A 24,877-nucleotide genomic window follows, 5' to 3' on the forward strand; every position below is an offset into this window, starting at 1 on the left:
CCTTTTGAAATGATGTTCTGCTATAAGAGTGTACGATGGTATCAGCACATGGATTAAGAACTACTTCTGTAACTCAGTTTGCTAATCCTAAAGTCAACATCTTACCAAGAAGGTAATCAGAGCATGATATAGTCAGCAGAAAGGAGCATTCTTACGTAAAAGTTAGATCCCAGGAACTGAATTTCAAGTCTGGAGAAGAAATTGCTTTTGGTAGGGTAAGCATATGAGGAGAGGAAACTTGATTAAGATGTCTTGGAATTATTAAAAGGCAAAAAGTGTGGGGAGAGAGCTACATCTAAGATTAGATATTTGTGGAAACCATGGGAAGCATCTATCCGAAGGGTGTGGCTTTGGCATTAGGGGGAAAAATGACTAAAACAAAATAGCAGTAACCTAAATGAAATGTATTTATAAGCATATTTCTTTAAAAAAATGAGTAAGAATGAGATTGGATTAGTATTAAAAAAACAATTTTTCCTAGGATGTAATTGGAAGACCCAACCATCATTCAAATCTTTGGATTTGCATTCCCACAGTTTCATTTGAAGAGCACCAGATTATAAAAGTAGTCTCTCTGATTTTTTTCCTTGGAGGAAAAGCTAGTGTAAGGCATCATCTATGATCCAGGAGTTGGCAGAAGATCAGATTTCTCAGTGCTGTGGTTCCTACTTGCAAGATCTTCTGGAGAAGGTATTTAAGGCCACCCACAGGGAAAGTGAGGGTCTGTCTGAGGAAACATGGTCGCCTCCTCTTTCTCAGCTTTACTTCATGTTATCATCATGTCAGCCGAATTCTTCACAGGGATTACAGTAAATGGATTTCTTGTCATCAGAAACGGTAATGAATTGCTCAAAAGCAGAAAGCTAATGCCGATGCAAATCCTCTTAATGTGTATAGGGATTTCTAGAATTGGTCTGCAAATGGTGTTAATGGTACAAAGTTTTTTCACTGTGTTCTTTCCACTATTGTACGTGCTCAAAATTCATGGTGCAACAATGATGTTCCTCTGGATGTTTTTTAGCTCTATCAGTGTTTGGTTTGCCACCTGCCTTTCTGTGTTCTACTGCCTCAAGATTTCAGGCTTCACTCAGTCCTATTTTCTTTGGCTGAAATTCAGGATCCCAAAGATAATACTGTGGCTGCTTCTGGGAAGCCTTCTGGCCTCCGTGTGCATCGCGGCTCTGTGCATCGAGGTGGACTACCCTCTTAATAGAGATGACGATGCCCTCCGAAACACCACCCTGCAGGAAACTAAAACCAAGATAAGGAAAATCAGTGAAGTGCTTCTTGTCAACTTGGCTTTACTATTTCCTCTAGCAATATTTGTGATATGTTCGTTCATGTTAGTCATCTCTCTTTACAAGCACACTCATCGGATGCAAAATGCAGCACGTGCTTTAAGAAATGCCATCACTGAAGCCCATATAAATGCATTAAGAATGGTGGTAACATTCTTTTGCTTCTTTATTTCTTATTTTGCTGCCTTCATGATGAACATGACATTTACTATTCCTTATGAAAGCCTGCAGTTCTTTGCGGTGAAGGACATAATGGCAGCGTATCCCTCTGGCCACTCGGTTGTAATAATCTTGAGTAATTCTAAGTTCCAACAACCATTCAGGAGAATTCTCTGCTGCAAAAAGAAATGATGAAAAGGAGGACAAGGCAAACTATTTTTACCTTGATGTGGATTCAGTGGACTTACTTGTATTTTGTGTGCTGAGGATCCCGTTCTCTCTCTCTTAATTTCCTGCCCATGCCTCACCCTCCTAACATGCGAGGCAATGATTCTGATGTTGGATGGATAGGATATCTCTTTTGCTAGAACTTAAAAATATTGTGATGGTAATATACTTAATTATCTAATACTGTAATACCAGATGTATTTTAGAAATAAGATAAAAATGCTAAGACCTCATGTGGTGGACCAACATAGTTCTTTTATCACTTCCCAGGGCAGTGGGGATTTTTTTTTTTATTTAAACAAGGAAAGGCATCTATATTTGGTTGAAGACTTGAAACAATGTAATTGTTATTTGGGGTCATAGCTATTTTTCAAAGACATTGATTACTAAAATGCAAATTTTATGTCAAAATTGTATGTCACAGCAATAAATTCAGCAATACTGGGTAAGATCTTATTTTGCTTTTGATTTCAGTTGGTGATAAGATGCATTTTGAGGTGACATAGCATGTGCACAGGTACTCACAATCTGAGATCTGCATATGTTACAAAAGGAAGAAATGTTTTTCAACCCCCATGAGGTATTAAACTCATTCCAGAGAGAATGTGGGGGAAGTTGCTGAGCAAAGTCCCAGAAGACGAACATTCAACAATGAGTATCTCAATTTCTTTCGAACCACAAATTTTGTCTGGGGTACGGCAGCAACAAATGGCTTGACATCTAAACTAAAAACTTTGAAATCTATTGCTAGATTTGAATTGATTCTGCTCTTTAAGGATCTTGAATAGTCTTGCTTTGAAAAAGAAGAACATGTTTTGCAGTCTCTTACATCTCTTAGGATATCTGTTTGTATCTCTAAAATACTCTGTGACTCGTAAACAAAAAAGACATGTAGTTATTTCAGTTGTAAATAAATGGCAATTAAAGTGGATTAAAAATTACCGGTATGAGAAAAACACCAGACATGTGTGTGAATATGTGCCTTGATTTTCTTCCAGAAAAAAAGATAATTTAAAACCTATGCTAGCAAAATTCTTTACTATTTTTGTATTCAAATGGACATCAGAATCACCTGGAGGACTTGTGAAAACACAGATTGCTGGGCCCCCCCTCCAGAGATTCTGACTCAGTAGGTTTTTGGTAAGGCCTGAGAATTAGCATTTCTATCAAGTTCCCAAATGATACTAAGGCTGGTGATCTGGGCTCACACTTTGAGAACTACTGATTTATAGTCACTGTACTACAGAGGTTAAGAACCTTCCCTTCAAGGCCAAATTGGGTAGGTTTGTATCTTGGCCCAGCTGCTAATTAACTGGATAATCATGGACAACTTAGTAGGCTCTCTTTCTCAGTTTCTTCTTCTTTAAAATGAGGTAATAAGAGTAGCTACTACCATGATTGCTTCTGGCTGCTTAAATGAATTAGCAAGAATAAATTATCTAGAACAGTGCCTGGTACACAGCAAAGATCAGTCAGGCCCAAATACTGTATTGTCAAGAAGATTTTTCGATTGTCATTATATGGAAGGAATGGAGATTATTTCTTAAAGGAATTTATCTACCATTTTGAAATTAGACAAACAACTATCTATCTTTGTACTTATAAGAAAAAGAGGTGAAGTCTATTTCAGTTTAAAATAATAAACAGGGTTTGCCTCTCTTGATGAGGCATAAGAAAAGGAATAAATGAGTATTTTGGATGCTAGAAAAGGCAACAGATGGCATGAGGTGATGAAACAAGAATTATGAAGCAGCAGAGGATGACAAATCACGGAAAGTGCCTGACGATGGCAGTGGAGCAAAGAGCCACAAGGCTGAAAGGTGTGGTAAAGGGAGGAGAGGAGCCAGCCTTCGCCACTTTGCCTGGGCCCTAGGAGAGGCCACTCGTGGTGGCAGCCACACTGGTACCAGCCGTGCACACTGTTGTGCATGGCGAATGCTTAGGCTGATGAGTAAACGCAGAATGAAGTAAGTCCTTCCTTGACGCATCCCTCACACCCAGTCAAGAGAGCATGTTTTAATCTGTGTGACTTGAATATAGATAACTAAAGGAATGGGTTTCCAATAGTAGTAATTTGAAGGCCCCCGGGAAGAAAGGGTTAAAAAAATCCAAAAATGTATGGACAAGTTTTGAACGTCAGTAACACTGACACAGAAAACCTCAAGCTTCAAAAGTAGCCAAATTCAGGGTAGGCACAATGTGATAGCCTCACACGCCATTAAGTGTGTTTTACTCATGCACACGCCCTGCTTTGTAGATAAATCTACCATGACTTCAACTTGATTCCTGAAGATCAGAAAATTCCACATCCCTAGAGCAATCACTAATCTTCTATTTTTTTAAAAAATCTATTTTAGAATTTATTGAAGTTCTGTGGTACAACAAGTATGACTGTCATAATACACCCCTGAGAGCTCATCTTGGGCTCTCTGGACACTGAGACAGTGAGAACTGGGGACTCCTCCCTCCTCCTGGTGGTAGGGATGCTTTCAAACTCTACTTCTCACTAGATTACTAGCCTTTCCCTTAAAAAGAGGAATTCAGTTTTACACAAGTACCCAGAGTCATCAGGTGTTAACACAGGTTTCCAAAGTCACTAGTTGACATTCCCAAACAACTCTTATGAACATCTAACATCTAAACCCTACAAAAGGCCAGTACCCAGACAACCTACTTGTGAGCGTATTCTGCTCACCCCATTGATGAAGCTGATTTTTTTTTTCAGGTTTGGTCTGTCATAAAGGAGAGCAATAGGAAGAGTAATTCCCAAAACTCAAATGTTCACCCACCTTGTGTCCAACAGACTGTCCTGGCCCTGGTCACCTACCCAGGGGATATTAGAAGGATCACAAGACTCAAACCCACTTTATTTCCTAATCTTTTGTTTTAAACTTGTTACCTGAGAATCTTCAACTCAAATTAGACCTCTCATTTGACCTGCAATCCCATTATTAAGCATCTACCCAGAAGAAAAAAAAAATGTTTTTATCATACGGACATTTGCACTAGATTGTTTATTGCAACTCAATTTACAATTGCCAAAATTGTAAATGCCTAAATGCCCACCAACCCAGAAATGGATTAACAAGCTATGGTATATATATACCACGGAATACCATTCGGCCACTAAAAAAGATGGAGACTTTATATCTTTTGTATTAACCTGGATGGAGGTGGAACACATTCTTCTCAGTAAAGCATCACAAGAATGGAGAAGCATGAATTCTATGTACTGAATTCTAATATGAAGACAGTAGAGGATCTAATACAAAGTGGGTGGTATGGGAATGAGGGAGTGGGGAGAGGGAAGGCGGGAGGGGGATAGGGTTCATCGTGTCTGGCACACTTTTTGAAGGCTGGACACAATTATAAAAGGAACTTTACTTAACAAATGCAATCAGTGTAACCTAATTCTTTGTACCCTCAATGAGTCCAAACAATAAAAGAAACAAAAAAGATTTTCAAAGAGAGAAAAAAAAAATTGTTATCTGATAAAATCCATTCCCTAACTCATACTTTGTACCTTGCCAGGTGATGGCCACAAAGTGGGTAACTTGCACAACTATTTCAAAGATAAGCTCAGGCACACCTGATTTCAATGTCCAGTGTTATAGCACATTGTTTTCATAAAAAGGTCCTCAAAGGTATCACCCATTCTCCATTGCCAGTTCTCCCATTGTTTTAATATGTAATTCATATGGCTCTATCGACCTGAATTGATGTAAGTACCTCTGTTATCTGATTGTCATCTCACTTATCTTAAGCTTCAGTCTTTCCTATCTGTGTTTGTTATTTCCAGCTTGGAAGTAGTTCTTGTTGCTAGAGAAGGAGATAAAGTAGGAGTTAGCCTATGTAACTGCAAAATGGCATCAGTTAACACCATTCATTCAACTCAGGAAAGAAAACTCTTATTCTTATTTTCTTTATCTTAACATAAAGTCTACTTACTCTCTTTTTACCTTATAGAGTGCTGTATTTCAAACTACAGTTACCTGTTATGTGATAAAATTATTATTACAATAAATTTTAGGTTAATTCATTGGTACAAATGTATATTATTTAAGTAACTTATTCAAAAGTGTCCTTACCACCTAGAAATGTAGACATCACAGCGTTAAGGCTTCATTGGCCACAACTTGTTGCCTTCTCAAATTTATATAAGCTATACCCTCGTTTCTCTTCAGACTGCATAAATCTTTCGCCTTTTACCAAATTTATATAAGCTGAGAAACAGATCCTTGTACATCCCATAGTTATGCATGTGCAGTAAAATTCTAATATACAATTAGAATTATCTGAGAAGAGAGTTTTAAATGGTTCTACATATAATTCAAGTCACTTAGATCCAAAATATTTCCATCTCAGAAAATTCTGAGAATGCATTCATGAGAGCATTAAAGAGAATTCCGGAATGTTGCTTATGCTGCTCATCCTTCCAAACTCCCTTCCTCTCTTGCCTTTTAATTAAGTTCTCTGCTCATCAAGGATGAGTATTAATCTTAGATATTCTATGAAATCTCCATAGACATATTCAAACTTCAGAGATCTTCCTCCCACTATTTCCTTTGAGAATAACTGTCAGGGCTGAGCGCTTAGCATTTGGTGCCTCGCCTTGTGATATATTCTTATAGGATTGTATCTCTTCTGGCCTATTTTTATAATTTTCTTGAAATCTGGGGCCATATTAGAAGGTATTTTGTCATCCCAAACAACTAATAATAATGAACTAAATATAATTAGGTACTTGAATACAGTATTGATGTATTCTTTTGATCAAGAACTATATGCATCTCTATGCAAAAAAGAAAAAGGCATACATTACATAATGTAAGGATCATTAATTTTATTTCCAAAAACCATAAAAAAAATTAGTCAATTCATCTTTACTATCATTTCCATTAGGGAAAAAAAAATCACAAAACTGGACATCAGGGAAAACCGTAAAGATGTTTTATTTTTGCTTCTCAGTTTATAAACTAGGACAAAATAAAAAGTAACGCACTGCCACCCAGTGGCAAACTTTTACTTTCAGTGAAATAATAGAAAAAACACTTAAAATACTCCAGCCTTTAGGGAGTATTAGTGGCTAGTTTTTCTATTTTTAGTAGCAATGAGGGTCTCACTCTTGCTCAGGCTGGTCTCCAACTCCTGAGCTGCACCAGGCCTTCCAGAGTGCTGGAAATAACCCACCTGCTCACTGGCGCTCGCTCGCTCTCTCTCTCTCTCTCTCTCTCTTCCTCTGTATTTACTGAGTATTAAGCTTCGTATTATGTTGGTTTTTTCAACCTTGAAAAAAGCTTGGGATTTATTGCTTTGTTGCTAGGTTTTAGGCAACCGTCAGAGGTCCTAGTTTTACTTTTTTTTTTCCTACTGGGACTTGCCTCCGTTGGAAAATTAATTCAGTTTCTTAGCAACCCAGACGACTAAAACTTAAATATACGTTTACTTCTTTTGTAAAGCAAGGAGTAAACTTATAAACTATCTGTTTGTTAATCTCCTTTGGCTTTGCAAAAAAGAATCGCTGAGATATACTGCTGTAAAAGCCTTTACAAAAAGCTCTGTTTCAAATGGTGAGTGAAGTTACTGATTTTCTAATGCATGTTCCTGCCTTTTGTCTTTATTTTGAAATCTCCTAGTCTGCCGATTTGCCTAGCTCTCTGCAAGCTATGAATTTTATATGTTAAGACACATAAAATGAATTCATTTATGAGAGAACCAATTTATTTATATACAATATAATAAATGAGAAATCATGAGAAATATATTAAGAAAGCCCATACATATATATAAAGGCCAGCTGAAAGAAAGTACTGAATTTCCCTTTATACAAGTTAACAAATGTCTTTTAATTTGTGGTCTAAGGCGTTTACCGTGATGCTAACAGCAGATTGTTTTACAATGAACTTTTCTTACAGTAGTAGCATTAGGTATTAAGTGTATCTGTATCTGTTTATGTATCTACTATCTCCTAAAATATTTAATGTTATAAAAATTAAACTCAAATAATAAGCAAAAGAAGCTTAAATTTGCATATATTTAGTGAGCCAAAAAATGTATGTCTTCTTTTTGTTTGTTTGTTTTGAGACAGTCTTACTCTTTTGCCTGAACTAGAGGGCTATGGCATTAGCCTGTCTCACACCAACCTCAAACTCCTGGGTTCAAGCAATACTCCTGCCTCAGCCTCCTGAGTAGCTGGGACTACCAGCACCTGCCACAATGCCTGACTAATGTTTCTGTTTTTAGTAGAAACGGGTCTTTTGCTCAGGCTGGTCTCAAACTCCAGATCTCAAAGGATCCTCCTGCTTTAGCCTCCCAGAGTGCTGGGATTGTGGCTGTTAGCCACCATGCCAGCCTGAAATTTGTGTCTTTTTAATTAACAGATTATAAAAGCAAGTAAACATATTTTGTGATTTTTTTCAGTAGAAAATATTTGAGAAAGAACTATAAATTAAAGTGCTTTATATTGCCACTATGAAGATATTTTTTACTTAGAAAAAATATGACTAGATGTGTTGTAGGTTGGGAGTCCTGATTCCCCAAACCAGTTGACCTGGTTCAGTTACTCAGCTGAGATGGAAAGTTTAACTGAGTCAAGCTAGTAACCAAAAGCAAAAGTGATCAGAAAGTGAAAATAAAACTAGAGCAGCACAGGCAGTGTGAATAGAAAGTAAAAGTAATCTACACAAGTTTCAGGATAAGAGAAATTTTATTTAAGAAAAACAAAGACAAAGTTTGGAACATGTCCAAAGAGAGTTGGAAGTGAGGCATCTTCTAAAGGAGAAAAGTAGAGAAAGAGAGAAGAGAAAGGAGAGAGAGAGACTAAGGCCTGCAGGGTATTAAATACTCCATTTGAAATTGGCTGCAAGTCTTTCATTGGTCTCTCTGCGCCTCCAGCAGTGTTGCCCTTTTCTATTGGTCATTGATTGTCTCTTTCTACTGGTCATTGTTTACCTAAGTGACTTCATACCCACATTCCAGGGCCCTCCAAACTGCTTGGTTGAGCAGGCCAGGTTTTCCCACCATCCCCCTTGAAGCCCCTTTCTTACTGTCCCTTCTCGAGAAGTTTTTGTTTTTAGATGCAGTTTTTTAAGAAGTCAATATCTATAATATTCCTAAATTGGCAAACATTATGGTTCAACCATATAAATTTTGTATTTTTGTAAGGTTGAAAATGGCTGAATAACAATTTCACGCTACTCAACTGAAAACATGCAGAATGGCGTATAAGGTTGGTATAGGTAAAAATCCTTGTCTTGATGATTTTATAATCTAACGTGGGCTGATTCATAAACAATTAAAAGTATAAGGCAAAATATAGCTTCTATTGCTACATTTCCAAATTTCACTGCTGTATTCATAGAGAGAAAAGATGAATCCTGGTAGGGCAATCTTAAAATGCTTTGATTGAAGGTAGCCTTTAAACTGGTCCTCAAGGTGTAAATATAATTGTATGGAAAGAGAATAGATGTGCTTATTGAAATTAGCTTAAGTCATTCTTTTATTTCCAATGAAACATATGAGATCAAATATTTCTATAAAATTCCCATTTACAACTAAATCTTTGACTATTCTTATTTTAAAATTATTTTTTACCTGATTTCTCACCCATACATCTTTTAACTTTGTATTTCTCCATGCTTTTGTTTTTTCCATGTTCAATGAAATACGTGGTGTAATATTGCCATCACAGTAACTCAACCAGACCTCGAGTTAATTTGATTCTGACTGGGAACTAGAAAGAAACACGCTAATCTATGATTCATACACATTGTAAGCCTAATTTTACATACAAAATTTTTCAAAAGAATAATATGTAATAACAAATGTATAATATAAGGATTAAATAAAGTAGCATATAGAATTGAAACAGGTTTATTCTCTTTTAAAATAAGATATAGGGCCAGCTGCGGTGGCTCACACCTGTAAACCTACCACTCTGGGAGACCTAGGGGGATGAATTGCTTGAGCTCGGGAATTCAAGAGCAGCCTGAGCAAAAGCAAGACCCCATCTCTACTAAAAAAAGAAAAACTAGTTAGCACTGTGGTGGGTGCCAGTCGGCCCAACTACTCAGGAGGCAGAGACAAGAGGATCACTTTAGCCCAGGAGTTTGAGGTTGCTGTGAGCTATGACGATGCTATGACATTCTACCTAGGGCAAGAGAGTGAGACTCTTGTCTTAAAAAAAATAAAATGACATAGTAACAATTTCTGGTAGCAGAAAATGCTGAAACATACATAGGGAAGACAGACATGACCATCAGCAGCGAGAAGGTTGATTGATGAGCTTGTGTCCAATCCCAGTTTCCCAGTCTAAGAGAGGCTCAGACCAGAGCTACATTTTCAAGCCATAACCTCTTAGTGTTATGGTTTGCTTACCGCCATGGTCCTTTTATATATATATATATATATATATATATATATCAATTAGACGTTCAGTGTCTTGATTTATTCTCATTCTCTCAGTTTGTGAACCTCTTGGCATCCGTTTATTTCCTGTACTTCCTGAGGAGACACTTCCCAGTTTCAGTAATTGATATCACCAACCTCAATATCTTTTCCTTGCAAAAGATCACAATGACTGTGAATCAATCCACTCAGATATTTTGTCTATTTATATAGCCTTATGTCCAAGTCCTATAGGAGATGAGTACATTCACATTTTGGGCAATGCTGAGATTTCTATGCTCCTCAGAAATTTAAAAATCTGTTTCTGAAAAAATGTGAGAGAGTCCTGTGTGAGGCAAGACTATTTTAAAAGAAGGTATGTATATGGAGCAAATTAACCACCACCCAGGGTCAGGAATTCGTTTTCATTACCTTGAGGTAAGTTAGTCGAGCCAGGGTGGAAGTCATAGTAAGCAGGTTCAAAAGAGCCCAATATGAAAAACAGAAATCCCATGACTGCATTAATGTACACAGCTATGATTTAATAAAAAAAAACCCAGAAATGTGAGTTTATTAATTTACATGAAAAACAAAACCAAAATAATTCATATTTTCTATGTTGCTTATTATCTTCTAGTAGATTATTGTATATGTGAATACAATTTGTCATCTAAAAATTGTTAGATGAAAATAAAATCAGAGTGAAGAGAATCAGTTTCATAGTTCATAGTTAAATTGCATCAGAATTGAGGTATCGCGTATCAATCTCTTAAATGTAGATAATAAGACAAGGGAAATAAAAGTATCAAAATGTGGGCTAGGACCCTCTTACCTCAGAAAGAGTCATAGAAAGAGAATTACAACCTTCAAATTCCAACCACATTTTGGGGGTTCTTAAAAATTTTTAGTTATTGTGGGTACATGATAGTTGTATATATTTATAGGGTACATGTCGTGTTTTGATACAGGCATACAGTGTGAGTTAATCCAATCAGGGTAATTAAGGTATTCATCACCTCAAGCATTTATCATTCCTTTGTGTTAAAAACATTCCAATTCTACTCTTTTATTTATTTTAAAATATGCCCTAACTTATTGATGACTATGGTCACATCATTGTTCTAGCGAATATTGTTCATTCTACGTAACTATATTTTTGCATCCGTTGATCATCCCCATGTTATCCCCCCTTTCTCGATAGCCTTTCAAGCCTCTGATAACCATCATTCTACTCTCTGTCTCCACAAAATAAATTATTTCACTATTTAACTCCCACCTATGAGTGAGAACATGCAAGATTTGCCTTTCGGTGCTTGGCTTATTTTACTTAACATCATATTCTCTAGTTCTTGCCCTGTTGTTGCAACTGATCAGATTTCATTTTCTTATGGAATAAATAATATTCCATTGTGTATATGTATCACATTTTCTTTATCCATTCATCTGTTGATATCAGGACACTTAGGATGATTCCAAATCTCAGCTACCATGAACAGTGCTGCAATAAACAAGTGAGTACATTTACATTCCCACCAGAAGAGTGCAAGGGTTCCCCTTTCTCCACTTCTTTGCCAGCATTTGCTATTGCCTATTCGATAAAATCCATTTTAACAGAGGTGAAGTGGTATCTCATTGGTTTTGATTTTCAGTTCTCTGATGACTAATGATATCGAGCATTTTTTTCATGTACTTATGGGCTACCGGTATGTATTCTTTTGAGAAATAGCTATTCAGACTTTTTGCTCATTTTTAACCAGATTACTTGATTTTTTCCTATTGAGTTGTTGGACATTCTTCTATATTCCAGTAGGTAATCCCTTCTCAAATGGGTAGTTTGCAAATATTTTCTCCCTTTTTGTGAGTTGTCCCTTCACTACATTGATTGTTTTCTTTGTGGTGCAGGAAGTTTTTTTCCCCATGATCCCATTTGTTCCATTTTTCTGTGGTTGTTTGTGCTTTTGGGGTATTAATCAAGAAGTTTTTGCCCAGACCAATGTCTTGAAGCATTTCTCCAGTATTTTCTTTTAGTAGTTTCATAGTTTTGGGCCTTAGATTCAAGTTTGTAATCTATTCTGATTTAATTTTTATATATAGTGAGAAATAAGGGTCTAGTTTTAGTTTTCTGCATATCCTGTTTTCCCAGGATCATTTATTGAAGAGGCTTTCCTTTCCCCAAGTATATGTTCTTGGAACCTATGTCAAAAATAAGTTCACTATTGATGTGTGAATTTATTTATGGATTCTCTATTCTTTTCCATTGGTCTATGTGTCTATTTTTATGCCAGTACCATCCTGTTTGTGTTACTGCAGCTCTGTACTATAATTTGACATCAGGTAAGTTCCATGTGGTGGTGAGGAGAATACTATTCTGTAGCTTTTGGGTGGAATAGTCTGTAAATGTTTATTAGGTTTATTTAGTCTAGATTGCAGTTTAATTCTAATGTTTCTTTGTCAATTTTCTGTCTGAACCTTCAGTCCACTCTTGAAAGTGGGTGTCAAGGGCCTTTCCTATTGCTGAATTGCTGCCTTACCTCTTCCTGTAGATCTAATATTTCTTTCATAAATTTAGTATACATATATTTACTATTGTTATATTCTTTCACTGAATGGACCTCTTTATCATTACATAATTGCCTTCTTTATCTCTTTTTAAAGTTTTGACTTGAAGTTTATTTTCTCTGATATAAGTACAATTACTCCTGCACTAATTTGGTTTACACTTATATGAGATATTTTCTATTCTATCACTTTCAGCTTATGGGCCTTTACAAATGAATAGAGTTTCTTGTTTTCTGGTTGTCTGTGTATATTTTATTCCTTTCTTCCTCATTTCTTGTTATCCATCTTTTTTGTTTGATGGTTTTCTGTAGCAACAAGCTTTGATTCCTTACTTTTTCATTTTTGTAGCTCCTGCCATTTTTTTCTGTGCAGTAATATAGAGCTTATATTTTATTGAAATCTACTCATTATCGTGACCGTTTCCCATAAACAATCTCTCTTCCTTTATTCTTTCTTTTAGTTAAGAAACTGCATCATACATGTATTTGATTCAAAGTACAGGATTTGCTAAACAGCTCTAAAGAAGTCTCCCTTTTCTCATCTTCATAAATACATCTTTGTTTAGGTTTTGATCAGCTCTCCTAAAAATTGTTGAAGCGGTTTACTGCCTTAACTTTCATTCTTTTATTACGAGTCCATCCTCCATACTGCTAGCACACTGAACTTTCTATGACATAAATAATACACTGATCATATTCCTGTCTAAAATGTTTTATTTCTTCCTTATTGCCTCTTAAATTTAAAGTTCCTAATGTATGGCATAAAACATCTTTACTATTATAATCAACTGCTTTTTCTAGTTTTCTCTATTATATCATTTCCCTTGTTTCCTCATGTATATGTGCTGTTTTCCTGCCACACACGAAGCAGCTGTTTTTCTTGCTGTTTTTTTTTTTTTCAATATGGCATCATCAATCGACCCATAAATGGATTAATAAATTGTGGTATTTATTATGCAGCCTTAAAAAAGATGCAGACTTTATTTCGTTTATGCTTACATGGATGGAGCTAGAACATATTCTTCTTAGCAAAGTATCTCAAGCATGGAAGAAAAAGTATCCAATGTACTCAGCTCTACTATGAAACCAACACATAAGCACTCATACTTCCATATGAAAGCTGTAACCCAACTACAGCCCAAAATGAAGGGGAAAGAGGAGGGGGAGGGCCAGGGAGGAGGCAGGATGGGTGGAGGGAGGGTAATTGGTCAGACCACACCTGTGGTGCATTTTACAAAGGTCCATGCCAAATCTACTAAGTGTAGAGTATAAATGTCTTAACACAATAATTAAGAAAGTGCAGTGAGGCTGTGTTAACCAGTTTGATGTATTTCAAATTGTATATAAAACCAGCACATTGTACACCCCCCAAAAGAAATATAAACACATATATTTTCAAATCTGAACACATTAGCCATTAGTGACAATAACTTAAAAATGCTGTGTTAACCAGTTCTATGTAAACATTCCAAATAGTATATAAAATCAGTGCATTATACCCCATAAATGCAATAATGTACACAGTTATGATCTAATAAAAAATAGAAACATTAAAAAAGTAAAAGTATTCATATTAGTATTCTTCAGAGAAGTTTTACTTCATTCATAACTTTAGATTATTGAATATTACCATTTAGAAATTTTTTAATCTTCTAATTTTTTGTTAACTATACAACACAAAATTTTAGTACAAGACAAACAAATTCACTTGGTATCTGATCCTTATCCCCCAGGAACCAGTACTATTATGCTATATGCAAAGAGATAATTGTGCTTCTTTCTAAGAAGATTTTTAATTCACCATCCAGTAACATATTGACAAAGTCATTGAATCCTAGTAGTTTGCTGACAACTTTCTTGTTGCTGGTTGGTTGGCCAGCAAAAAAGGAAATCTATGATTCTCATGTGTATGTTTCAATAGCAGTAGCTGCAATGTTCTTGTGATGACTTAGGCAGCCACAGATATCCTAGAAATAGCTAATGACAAATTTTACACATGTTCTAAGTCTCAGTGAGATGTTATTTCCTTCCTTTGTTACCTGGAACGTTTCTACTTACCTTTCGAGATCAGTGCAAATGACAACTTCTATTTTCCAAAAAAAAGCTATGATAGCTGACCATTCTCCTTCCTTCTGATAACACTACTGCAATACCTATCATAATTATATAGGTTTTATTTATTGTTTCTATGTTTGTCTCTTAAGTAGCTTCTCAGTTACTTAAGGACATTGATTTTAAGTCAATCAATTTTGAATTTTAGGGTCCCAGAATAGTGACTGCACTAACAATAGTGCTGAATAAATGTTTATAGCAGTGATTGCTTTTTCCTTCCCCTCCACACACCCTCCCATCACTTTGAACTTTTTTTCTGCCTCATAGATCTTTAAAAGATTAACTTGGAATGGAAAGAAAATGTAGAATACACCATTGCTATAGTGACACACTTCACCAATTTCCTTATCTCTTGCAGTTTCCTCCATGTGAAAACACCTTCCACATAATGTACCATGAGTCTCAGAGAGGCATGAGAGATAAAGATACTGGAAAGAGGCTGCAGTATCCCTCACAACAAAATTTCAATCCCAAATGGAAAAAAGGTGTTCTGCAACTTCCACAATGTGAAAAGAAAGTTAATGCAGGGGAAATAAAGCCTCTTGATTTCAGTTATAAACTGTATACATCTTCAAGATTTTCAGAAACATCACCAAGAACCATTAAGGAAGAACAAAGGAGAAAAAAGAATGATTTTCCAGAAACAATGGTTCACCTGCCCAGTATAAGAAATTATCCCAAGAAGGCCAAATCTCCCAAGTTTATGACTCGATTTCCACGTCTGGATTCATATAAAGCAAAGTTAATGTTTGTAAAGTGTGGAAAATATCCAAGGGGTGTATATGTCAACCCCAAACCACATGACTTTCGACAGGTAAAAAAAAAAAAAAAAGCATTTGATTCTCAATAACTTAATACAGATAACAGGAAATATACATTATTTCCGTTCATTTCTTAATTAGGCAAACTACTACTTTTTTAATGTATGTGCGTTCGATATGTATAATGCTGCATTTTTTTCTCATGGAAGAATTCAGAAACAAATGATAGAACAGAAATTTTAATACCTTGGTTATTGTTTCTGATGGGGTTTTAACTGTCAGGTGGAGTGATGAACTTTCTTAAGTTTAAAGAGAATAGATTTAGATATGATTGGAGGACAGACATCAGTTGCCAGGACTTTATTATCTAGCAGTAAGGAAATAAATATATGGAACAAATGGAAGAATTAATAAGAATTTCCAGAAAAGAATATTCTGTTACCTTTAATGAGTCTTTCTGGTGATTAATAATTTAAATAATATGGGGCGGCACCTGTGGCTCAAAGAGGTAGGGCGCTGGCCCCCTATACCGGAGGTGGCAGGTTCAAACCTGGCCCCAGCCAAAATTAATAATAATTTAAATAATATCTGGGCAATAATTAGATTTATGATTCAAAATGGTGGTAAGGACTATGGTGATGCAAATGATGTCAAAATATAATTCTAATGGAATATGAATACCTATACCTAGGTCTGCAATTTAGTGCATAAATATGACTCTTGCTAGGCAGAGAGAGAAAAATAGGACTGAAAGTGCACAAAAATGTGAGCTAGAAGAAATTTATTACACTGTGAAAGTATGGTATAGTGGTTAACAGCAGGGCTTCTGAGATCAGATTATTCTGTTCTTTTACTTTCTAATACCTTTGGGTAAGTTGCTAGGCCTCTGTCCTTACTTACAATGTGTGATAACAATATCACATTTTATGTGGTTATTTTAAATAATGAAGGAGACTATATATGAAAAGCACAACAGAGTCTGGAATGTTGCTACATTCAATAAACATTAACTCCTATGAGCTATTAGGATAAAATTTGGGAAAACTCTAGGAAACCTCCATCAGTAACTTTCTTTACAAGTTCAGAGCATCTGAACACTTTCATTTGTAGTAAATGAGATATGTTCCCTTTTGGAGATGAGGGAGGTTAAGTTAAATGTTTAATTTTATTGGTTTATTTAAATATACAACTTGTGACAGAATTACAAAATTCAGACAAGTAAAGTTTGAGGAATGCGGGACATTTTTATTATTTATTTATTTTTTATTATTGAGGATCCCTTGAGGGTACAAAGAACCAGGTTACATTGATTGCATTTGTTAGGTAAAGTTCCTCTTATGATTTTGTCCCACTCCCAAAAGGTGTGTCACACACCATGATGTACCACTCCCTACCCTCCCCCCCTTTCTCCTCTCCCCTTCCCCCACCCCCTGCCATGTACTAAGTCACTAATTGTCCTCATATCAGAATTGACTATGACAGAATCTTGAGTGATATTAGGGAAATTTTCATTTATATTATTCTCTAGAATGGCTTCCATTCCTCTCGGGCATTCTTCTTCCCCTTCTGGGATACCTATAACTCATATGTTTGAATGCTTCATAGAATCCCACAATTCTATCAGTGAACGTTTTGCTTTTTCTCTCTTCTTTTTAGCCACTTTAACTATCTGGGTTATCTCCAGAGCTTTATCCTTACTTCAGATCTAATCTGTTGTTGATACTTTCTATTGCATCTTTGAGTTCCCTAACTGACTGCTTCAGATCTTTCAGCTCTGCTATATCCTTTCTGTATTCTTCATATGATTCATCTCCTATTTGATTCTGTTTTTGAATTTCCTTTTGGTTATTATCCACTTTCTCAGCAATTTCCTTCATTATTTTCAACATAATATGTATTCTAAATTCCCCTTCTGTCATTTATTGGAGGAATCCTCTGCTGTAGCCACCTTACAATCCCTAGAAGGGGTTACTCTGGACTGGCATTTCATGTTGCCAGGATTTTTCTGCTGATTCTTCTTCATGAGTGCTTTCTTATATCTGCTTCCTTACTCTAATTTTCCTTTTACTTCTCTGGTTTGGGTTATTCCCTTGAGGTAAACAGCTCTTTGCCAGCCAGCTCAGACACAGTACCCCACCACCACCAGATAGAGAGGAAAGACAAAAATACTATAAATCAAACCATAACAAACAAGCAAAAACCCTAATAGGATAAAATTGGGGGTAACAAAACAAATAATAGGGGCAGAAACACTGGCAAAAATGAAATTCTAATTATTAAAGAAGGCAAAAATGGAGAATTGTATTTAAACTAGAATAATGAAAAAAAAGAAAAAAGAAAAATGTCAAAAAAAATGTTGAAATTAAGAAAAAAACCCAAAAAACAGCAACCCCAAAACCAAAAAACCAAACAGTATATATATCTTGATAAATATTGTCTGGGCAACAGGTCATCTTCTGAGGAATGGGAGGTTAATCCCAAAGTTGATACAGCTGTATAAGATGGAGACTAGAGGCCTCAGCTGATTTCACAAACCCCTCAGGCTTAGGACTCCTCAGCCCATTTAAAAGACACTCTAGACTGTGAATGTTGGCCAAGCAGAAGCTTTCCAAGGAAAGCAGTTACCCCTGTGATCTCTCCTGGTGTGGCTGCCTTCTTATCCAGTGTGCCAAATCCAGTTTCCCTCAATGCCCCTGAGGGCCAAGGCTGTTAATCTGCCAAACATTTGGATCTCCCCACTTCCCTAGCATCCCAGTCCCGGCCTTTGGGCAGCTCAGTCACTAGATTACTTGTCCAAGGTCTCCCGGCTGATCCCTGCACTGCAACACACAGGGGCAGCTCCCCCACAGATGCTGTGGCCATAGCTCCTTACCGGCTCAGCGGTTCAGTCTGGGGCCCCAGACAGTGCCCAAAGCCATCCACACACCAACCCAAGGTCTCCCAAGGCAGTTCAATCGAGTGCCCAAGTCTGGAAAAACCAAAACAGCCCCCAGGCAAGGCTCTTCCCACTTGCAGTCTCGCTGTTGCTGTAGGTATAGCTGCAGGCAGACTCCAACCGAACAAATGGGCACCCACTACTTGCCAGTTTTCCACCACTTCCGTCCTCCTCGTGGGATCCAGAAGTCTCTCACTGATCACCTGGGTCACCAGAGGACAGGGTCTGGGCAAAACCCACCAGCCAGAGATGCCTGGAGTCTTCTCTCCCGACTCTCACTGCATCCAGTTACACAGAAACTGCTACTTGGCCCATATCAGCATTGAGTACATAGGATTCTTGCTTCTCCATTCTTATGATGCATTACTAAGAAGAATGTGTTCCACTTCCATCCAGGTTAATACAAAAGATGTAAAGTCTCCATCTTTTTTAATGGCTGAATAGTATTCCATGGTATACGTATACCACCACTTATTAATCCATTCCTGGGTTGGTGGGCATTTAGGCTGTTTCCACATTTTGGCAATTGTAAACTGAGCTGCGATAAACAGTCTAGTGCAAGAGTTCTGATGGTAAAAGGATTTTTTTAGTAATGAGATTGCAGGATCAAATGGGAGGTCTAATTTGAGTTCTTTGAGGATTCTCCATACTTCCTTCCAAAATTCTATTAGTTTGCAATCCCACCAGCAGTGTAAAAGTGTTCCCTTCTCTCCACATCCATGCCAGCATCAGCAGTTTTGAGATTTTGTGACGTGGCCCATTCTCAATGGGGTTGGATGATGACTCAGAGTGGTAGGATGATGAGCATTTATTCATATGTTTGTTAGTCATTCATCTCTTTTGCCTGAGTGATTTAAGGGATTGTTGGCTTTTTTTATGTTGATTAATTTGAGTTCTCTTTAGATCCTAGTTATCAAGCTTTTGTCTGATTCAAAATATGCATTGTGTAGGTTGTGTATTTGCTTTGGTTGTTGTGTCCTTAGCTATACAGAAGCTTTTCAGTTTAATTAAGTCCCATTTGTTTATTTTTGTTGTTGCAATTGCCATGGAGCCATGGAAGTCTTCTTCATAAAGTCTTTCCCCACGCCTATATCTGCAGGTGTTTTTCCCATGCTTTCTTTGAGGATTTTTACCGTTTCATGCCTTAAGTTTAGGTCTTTTATCAATCTTGAATCAATCTTTACTTTAGCTGAATTTATTTGTTTTTGCTGAGTGAATTGGAGGCAGAGTGTTATAAATTATGCAACCACTAGATGTCAGTATTTCACAAATTAAATCTCAGTGAAGTTTTTTTTTTTTTTTTTTTTTTTTTTAAATTAATTTGGCCTCATGTTTGTTTTTGTTCAAGGAGTGGAACATTTTGTATTAGATAATCTCCTTCAAATTTGTTAATACTTTCCTATATTCTTGTGGCAGGACCTAGAGTCACTTAATAGAAAGAGTCCTGGGTGGTTCCTGTGGCTCAAAGCGGTAGGGCACCAGCCCCATATGCCAGAGGTAGTGGGTTCAAGCCCAGCCCTAACCAAAAACCGCAAAAAAAAAAAAAAAAAGAAAGAGTCCTGTGAAAATTCTGCTTAATACTCTCAGTTCCCTGTTTTGTGCCACATTGATTCAGTTTTTTAGTGAAAACGTTTTGTGTTATTTTATTTGACCACTTTCTGGAGTATGCAAATTATATTTCAGTTCAAATTGGTTCATTTAAACCACTTTAGAAAACATGCTTTGTTTTGCAGCTTCCAAACAGTGCTTATTCCATTCCAGGTTTAGCAAATTATTTAGCTTTGTCCAATATTTTGCTACGTTTCTATAACAAATTCAGCTCCAGAAAAATAACATGTTACTCTGTGTGCTATAGATTAAGATTAAGATTGAATTTAAGAATAAATTGTCTGCTCGGCCCCCATAGCACAGTGGTTGTGGTGCCACCCACACACACTAATGATGGCAGGTTCGAACGCAGCCCTGGCCAGCTAAACAACTTCAACAGAAAAATAGCCAGGCACTGTGGCAGGCACCTGTAGTCCCAGCTACTTGGGAGGCTGAGGTAAGAGAATTGTTTAAGCCCAAGAGTTTCAGGTTGCTGTGAGCTATGATGCTACAGTACTCTAGTAAGGGTAACATAGCAAGACTCTATCTCAAAAAGAAAAGAAAAGAGAATAAATTGTCAAACTTTGAATAAATATCCTTAATTTCATGCTATTTAAGATACTATTTCTGACCTATTAACACAAGGATAGTTGAAGTACTCCTCTCCATCATAAAATGAATTATTTATACAGAATTTAGATCTTAGATTATTCTTTACAATGTTCATATGTATGTTTTAAGTGCTACAAAATCCTCAAAATCACATTTTTGCCAAAAAATATGTACTGTTGGGAAAAATCATATTCCAACTATAGTAAGAAACAAAATATTAGTAGTAATTCAATCTTCTCTTTACATATCTAGTACCAAGATGATTTACCAAACTTTGCGACAACTTGTGAAAAGGATCCTTTGGGAATAAAATTTAAGTCACGATTCTTAAGTACACGTAAGTTGTTATAGAGTTAATGAATATTGCAAAAAACTGTATTATATATTAATGATGGCATAGGCAAAAGCTTATAACTAAATGGGCTTTTTAAACAATGTAGCCTAGTTTTATGTACCCTCATTTAAATAGGAAATAAAAAAATAATAAAAGGGGTTTTGCTTATTATCTTTAATAATGTAGTAATTTAAAAAACTATTTGCAACAAGCCTTTCACATTGCTAACCACAACTTTTAGTATAATACTGAAGTCTGTGTTTGTAACTCAGTGTGTTATGTGTAGAGAACAAATAGTGTAAGGCTTAAGAGAATAAACTCGGAAGCCAAGCTGTGCAGCTTTGAGTCTTGGCTTCATTACCCGAAACTTCATTACCTAACATGTCTCTTGGTTTCCCCAACTGTAAATGAGGATGACAAAAACTCTATGTGATAGAAATATGTTGGCCATTAAATCACCTAATACCATCAGTAAAGCACTTAGTTAATAGAGTGCTATGAAGCACCTGATAGACACATGAGCACACACACGCACACATGCATGTACACACACGCACACACACACATGCACACGCACACACACATTTGCTGTTATTATTATTATTATGCCATTTGTATGGCATTAACCTGTAGTTCATTTTGATTATTCCACAGTTCCTATTTGGAAAAGGATGAATAATACATCATTAATGCAGTGTCTACATATTATAATTAAATAGCAATTATAACAAACAATAAGGTGTTAACAGTCATTGTCTCTGGATAGGAGGATCATGTTTGCATTTTATTTTCTTCTTTTCAAAATGATTTTATAATTGCAAAATTAAAAAAGAAATAAGAAAGTTTATTTAAATTTTCATTTATCAATTGTCCGGCCATTTACCACCCTTTGGTTCTGATCTCCAAAACTGGTACCATGTCTGAGAGGCATCATAACAAAGACATGTGTCATTGATAATTTCTTATTTCTCTTCCTAGCTCTAGAACAGGGGAGTCATTTACTGACAGATGATAAAAAGAAGGACACAATGGAAAGATTTATCACTTACAAGCCTCGTGAATGCACCTGGGACTCAAAACTAATTTTGGCAAAACCCCCATGGCCTGTGAGATGTGGCTCATACACAGTGAGTTGGACTCGTGTCCTCAGCTGTAGGGAAATGTCTCTGGCTCTGTTGTCAAAACTGCTTTAATGCAGGAGTTCGTAATTTGTGGTAGTGTACATGTATACAGTAAAAGAGACTTTTATCTTTAAAAATAAAGTATGCCTATGTCTTCTTCTTCTTGAGATGCAAATAGTGGATTATCTAAACATTTGGATTTTCTTTTCTCATCACAAAGATAGTTGGACTAAGGCCTAAATATCATAAGAAATTTTTCCCAAATTTACTCCCACATCACTGGGAGCTCGTGAGCAATTTAGTGAGTTATACTCAAGAAGTTCTGACAAGAAGGCTTGTGGTACATGCATAAAACAATGTTGAGAACACATATTTTTAGCACGGCTCAAATTCTGACCAAGGATGCTTTGTAAACCCTGCATGCCTGGATAGGAGGATCAGAAGAACAAGACGTGAGTCTGGTGTACATATAAGCTTTTAAAGCAAAGATTATTAGTTTTTTTAAATAAACAAATTGCACTAAACAATTAAAATTAATCCATGTTTGCTTTCATTGACTTCCTTTGTACCATTTTCCTTAAGAGATGCAGAAGGAGGTGTGACGTGTACAGCGCATTTATGGATCGTGTGGAAGAAAAGTTTATGAAGATGTGCCAGATCAGGTAGGCAAAAAATTTAGGTTTTATTGTTGAATACTTACACCAACATTTTAGAATTACTACCCAATTATACTATTTTATATTCCAAATGTCTTTTATAAGGAAAGTATGAAAAGAACAACATTTTCCCAAATATAACCTATAGGTTTCCATACAGAAAGACAAAGTCACATCTCAGCAAATAATGGTGCCCTACAGGGGAGAAGGGATATTTATTGAATATCTGCTATGAAGCAGGCATCATGCCGAGAGCGTTAGATGCAGATTGCATTTTACTTCCTGGGGCTCCATCTCACCTAAACAACAGCCCTATAATCACATCTCATCATATTTTGGTGCTTTCTCCTCCCTAACCATGTCCTCTCTCCATTCCCTCCATCTCCATGTCATCCCTGGGTAGAGCAGCGCCTCCTGGTATCTTCAGGGTGCGAGTCAGGTAGAAAAGTAAAACATTCGCATGGCATGCTGAAATCAACAGCAGAGAATTCTGGATCATTCAGATAAGGCTTGGTTGGAAAATTCATTTTTTTATATAGCATATTTATAATAAAAAATGAGTATATATTTTATGGAAGATAAATATTGAATTTGCATTGCACTTGCAAATACAAGCAGTTAATAACTATAGGCTATTTAGCTTTTCTCTTTTTTGTTGTGCCAGTTTAAGTAAGTTGTGCTTTTCAAAAACTATGCCCATCTTATCTGATTTGTTGACTTGATTAGTACAAAATTATTCATAATATCCCCTTACTATCATTTTTCTTGTCTGTAGAATCTGTAATTTTGTAACCTCTTACATTGCTGATGTTGGCAATTTGTGTTTTCTCTTTTTTCTTGATGCGAGAGGTTTGGCAATCTTATGGACCTTTTCAAGGACTTAGATTTCTTAATTTTCTCGATTATTTGTTTTTTATCTCCTTGATTTCACTCTAATTTCTTTCTTTCTTTTTTTTAAAATTTGGGTTTAATTAGCACTACCTTTTCTTGATTCTAAGTACAAGGTTTTATCTCTGGTAAATTAACATCTTTCCCCCTTTTAAACATTGGCGTTCAAAACTATAAAGTTTCCTCTGAGTACTGCTTCATCTACATCCTGTGAATTTTGAAATGATGTGTTTCATTATCATTCTATTCATAAATTTTCTAACCACCCTTATGAAATGTATATCTTATATAGCCTAAGGATTATTAAAAATATGTTCTTTGTTTCCAGACACTTGGAGAGTGTTTATATTTGTGTTGTTTAGTACAGTACCACTGGCCATGTCTGCATACTAAAATTACAATTAAAATTTAAAACTCAGTAGCGAAGTTGATCTAGCGACATTTCAGGTGCCCAATAGTCATATGTGGATAGTAACTATCACTTTGGGCAAAAAAATATTCCCATCATTTCCATCATTTCAGAAAATTCTACTGGGAAATTTTGTTGTTATTGATTTCTACTTTAATACTACTGTAGTCAGAGAATGTATCCCATATAATTTCTGACCTTTGAAATTTATTGAGACATGTTTTATGGTCAGAAAGACATAATGCACTGAAAACAGGCTGTCTTGGTGGATATTTTGCATGCACTTGAGTTTACACAATCTGGGTGTCATGCTGTAGAACTGTCAATTGAGTTAATATATGCCACGTCTTTATTAATTTTTTTTATTGTTTGGATACAAAGAATTAGTTTACACTGATTGCATTTGTTAGGTAAATTCCCTCTTATAATTGTTTCCTGCCCCCAAGAGGTGAGTCCTACATCGTGACCCTCATCCATCCTCCTCCCTCCTCTCCTTTCCCCACTTGCTCATTACCCTCCCCCCTCCTTGTATTAGCTCATCTACTTCCTTCATATTAGAATTGAGTATATTGGGTTCTTGCTTCTCCATTCTTGTGATGCTTTACTAAGAAGAATGTGTTCCACCTTACTCCAGGTCAATACAAAAGATGAAAAGTCTCCATTATTTTTTTAATGGCTGAATAGTATTCCATGGTATACATATACCACCACTTATTAATCCATTCCTGGATTAGTGGGCATTTAGGTTATTTCCACATTTTGGTGCTTATAAATTGAGCTGTGATAAACAGTCTAGTGCAAATGTCCTTATGATAAAAAGATATTTTCTTCTGG

At 36.1% G+C, this 24,877-nt stretch overlaps 1 protein-coding gene across 1 annotated transcript; it reads left to right on the forward strand.

Annotated features, from left to right (window-relative positions):
* The first annotated feature begins 737 nt into the window (after positions 1-737).
* On the forward strand, positions 738-1,649 carry LOC100965345 (taste receptor type 2 member 7-like). The gene has a single exon (XM_003782822.1). It carries the CDS (start codon positions 738-740, stop codon positions 1,647-1,649), a length of 912 nt encoding a protein of 303 aa, XP_003782870.1.
* The last annotated feature ends 23,228 nt before the right edge of the window (positions 1,650-24,877 follow it).

This window comes from Otolemur garnettii, unplaced genomic scaffold (assembly GCF_000181295.1).
Source record: "Otolemur garnettii isolate 467f Iridium unplaced genomic scaffold, OtoGar3 scaffold00005, whole genome shotgun sequence".
Classification (NCBI taxonomy): Eukaryota; Metazoa; Chordata; class Mammalia; order Primates; family Galagidae; genus Otolemur; species Otolemur garnettii.

Excerpts from the sequence above, each read along its gene's own strand:
- LOC100965345 (XM_003782822.1), top strand. The coding sequence starts at position 738 with ATGGTCGCCTCCTCTTTCTCAGCTTTACTTCATGTTATCATCATGTCA.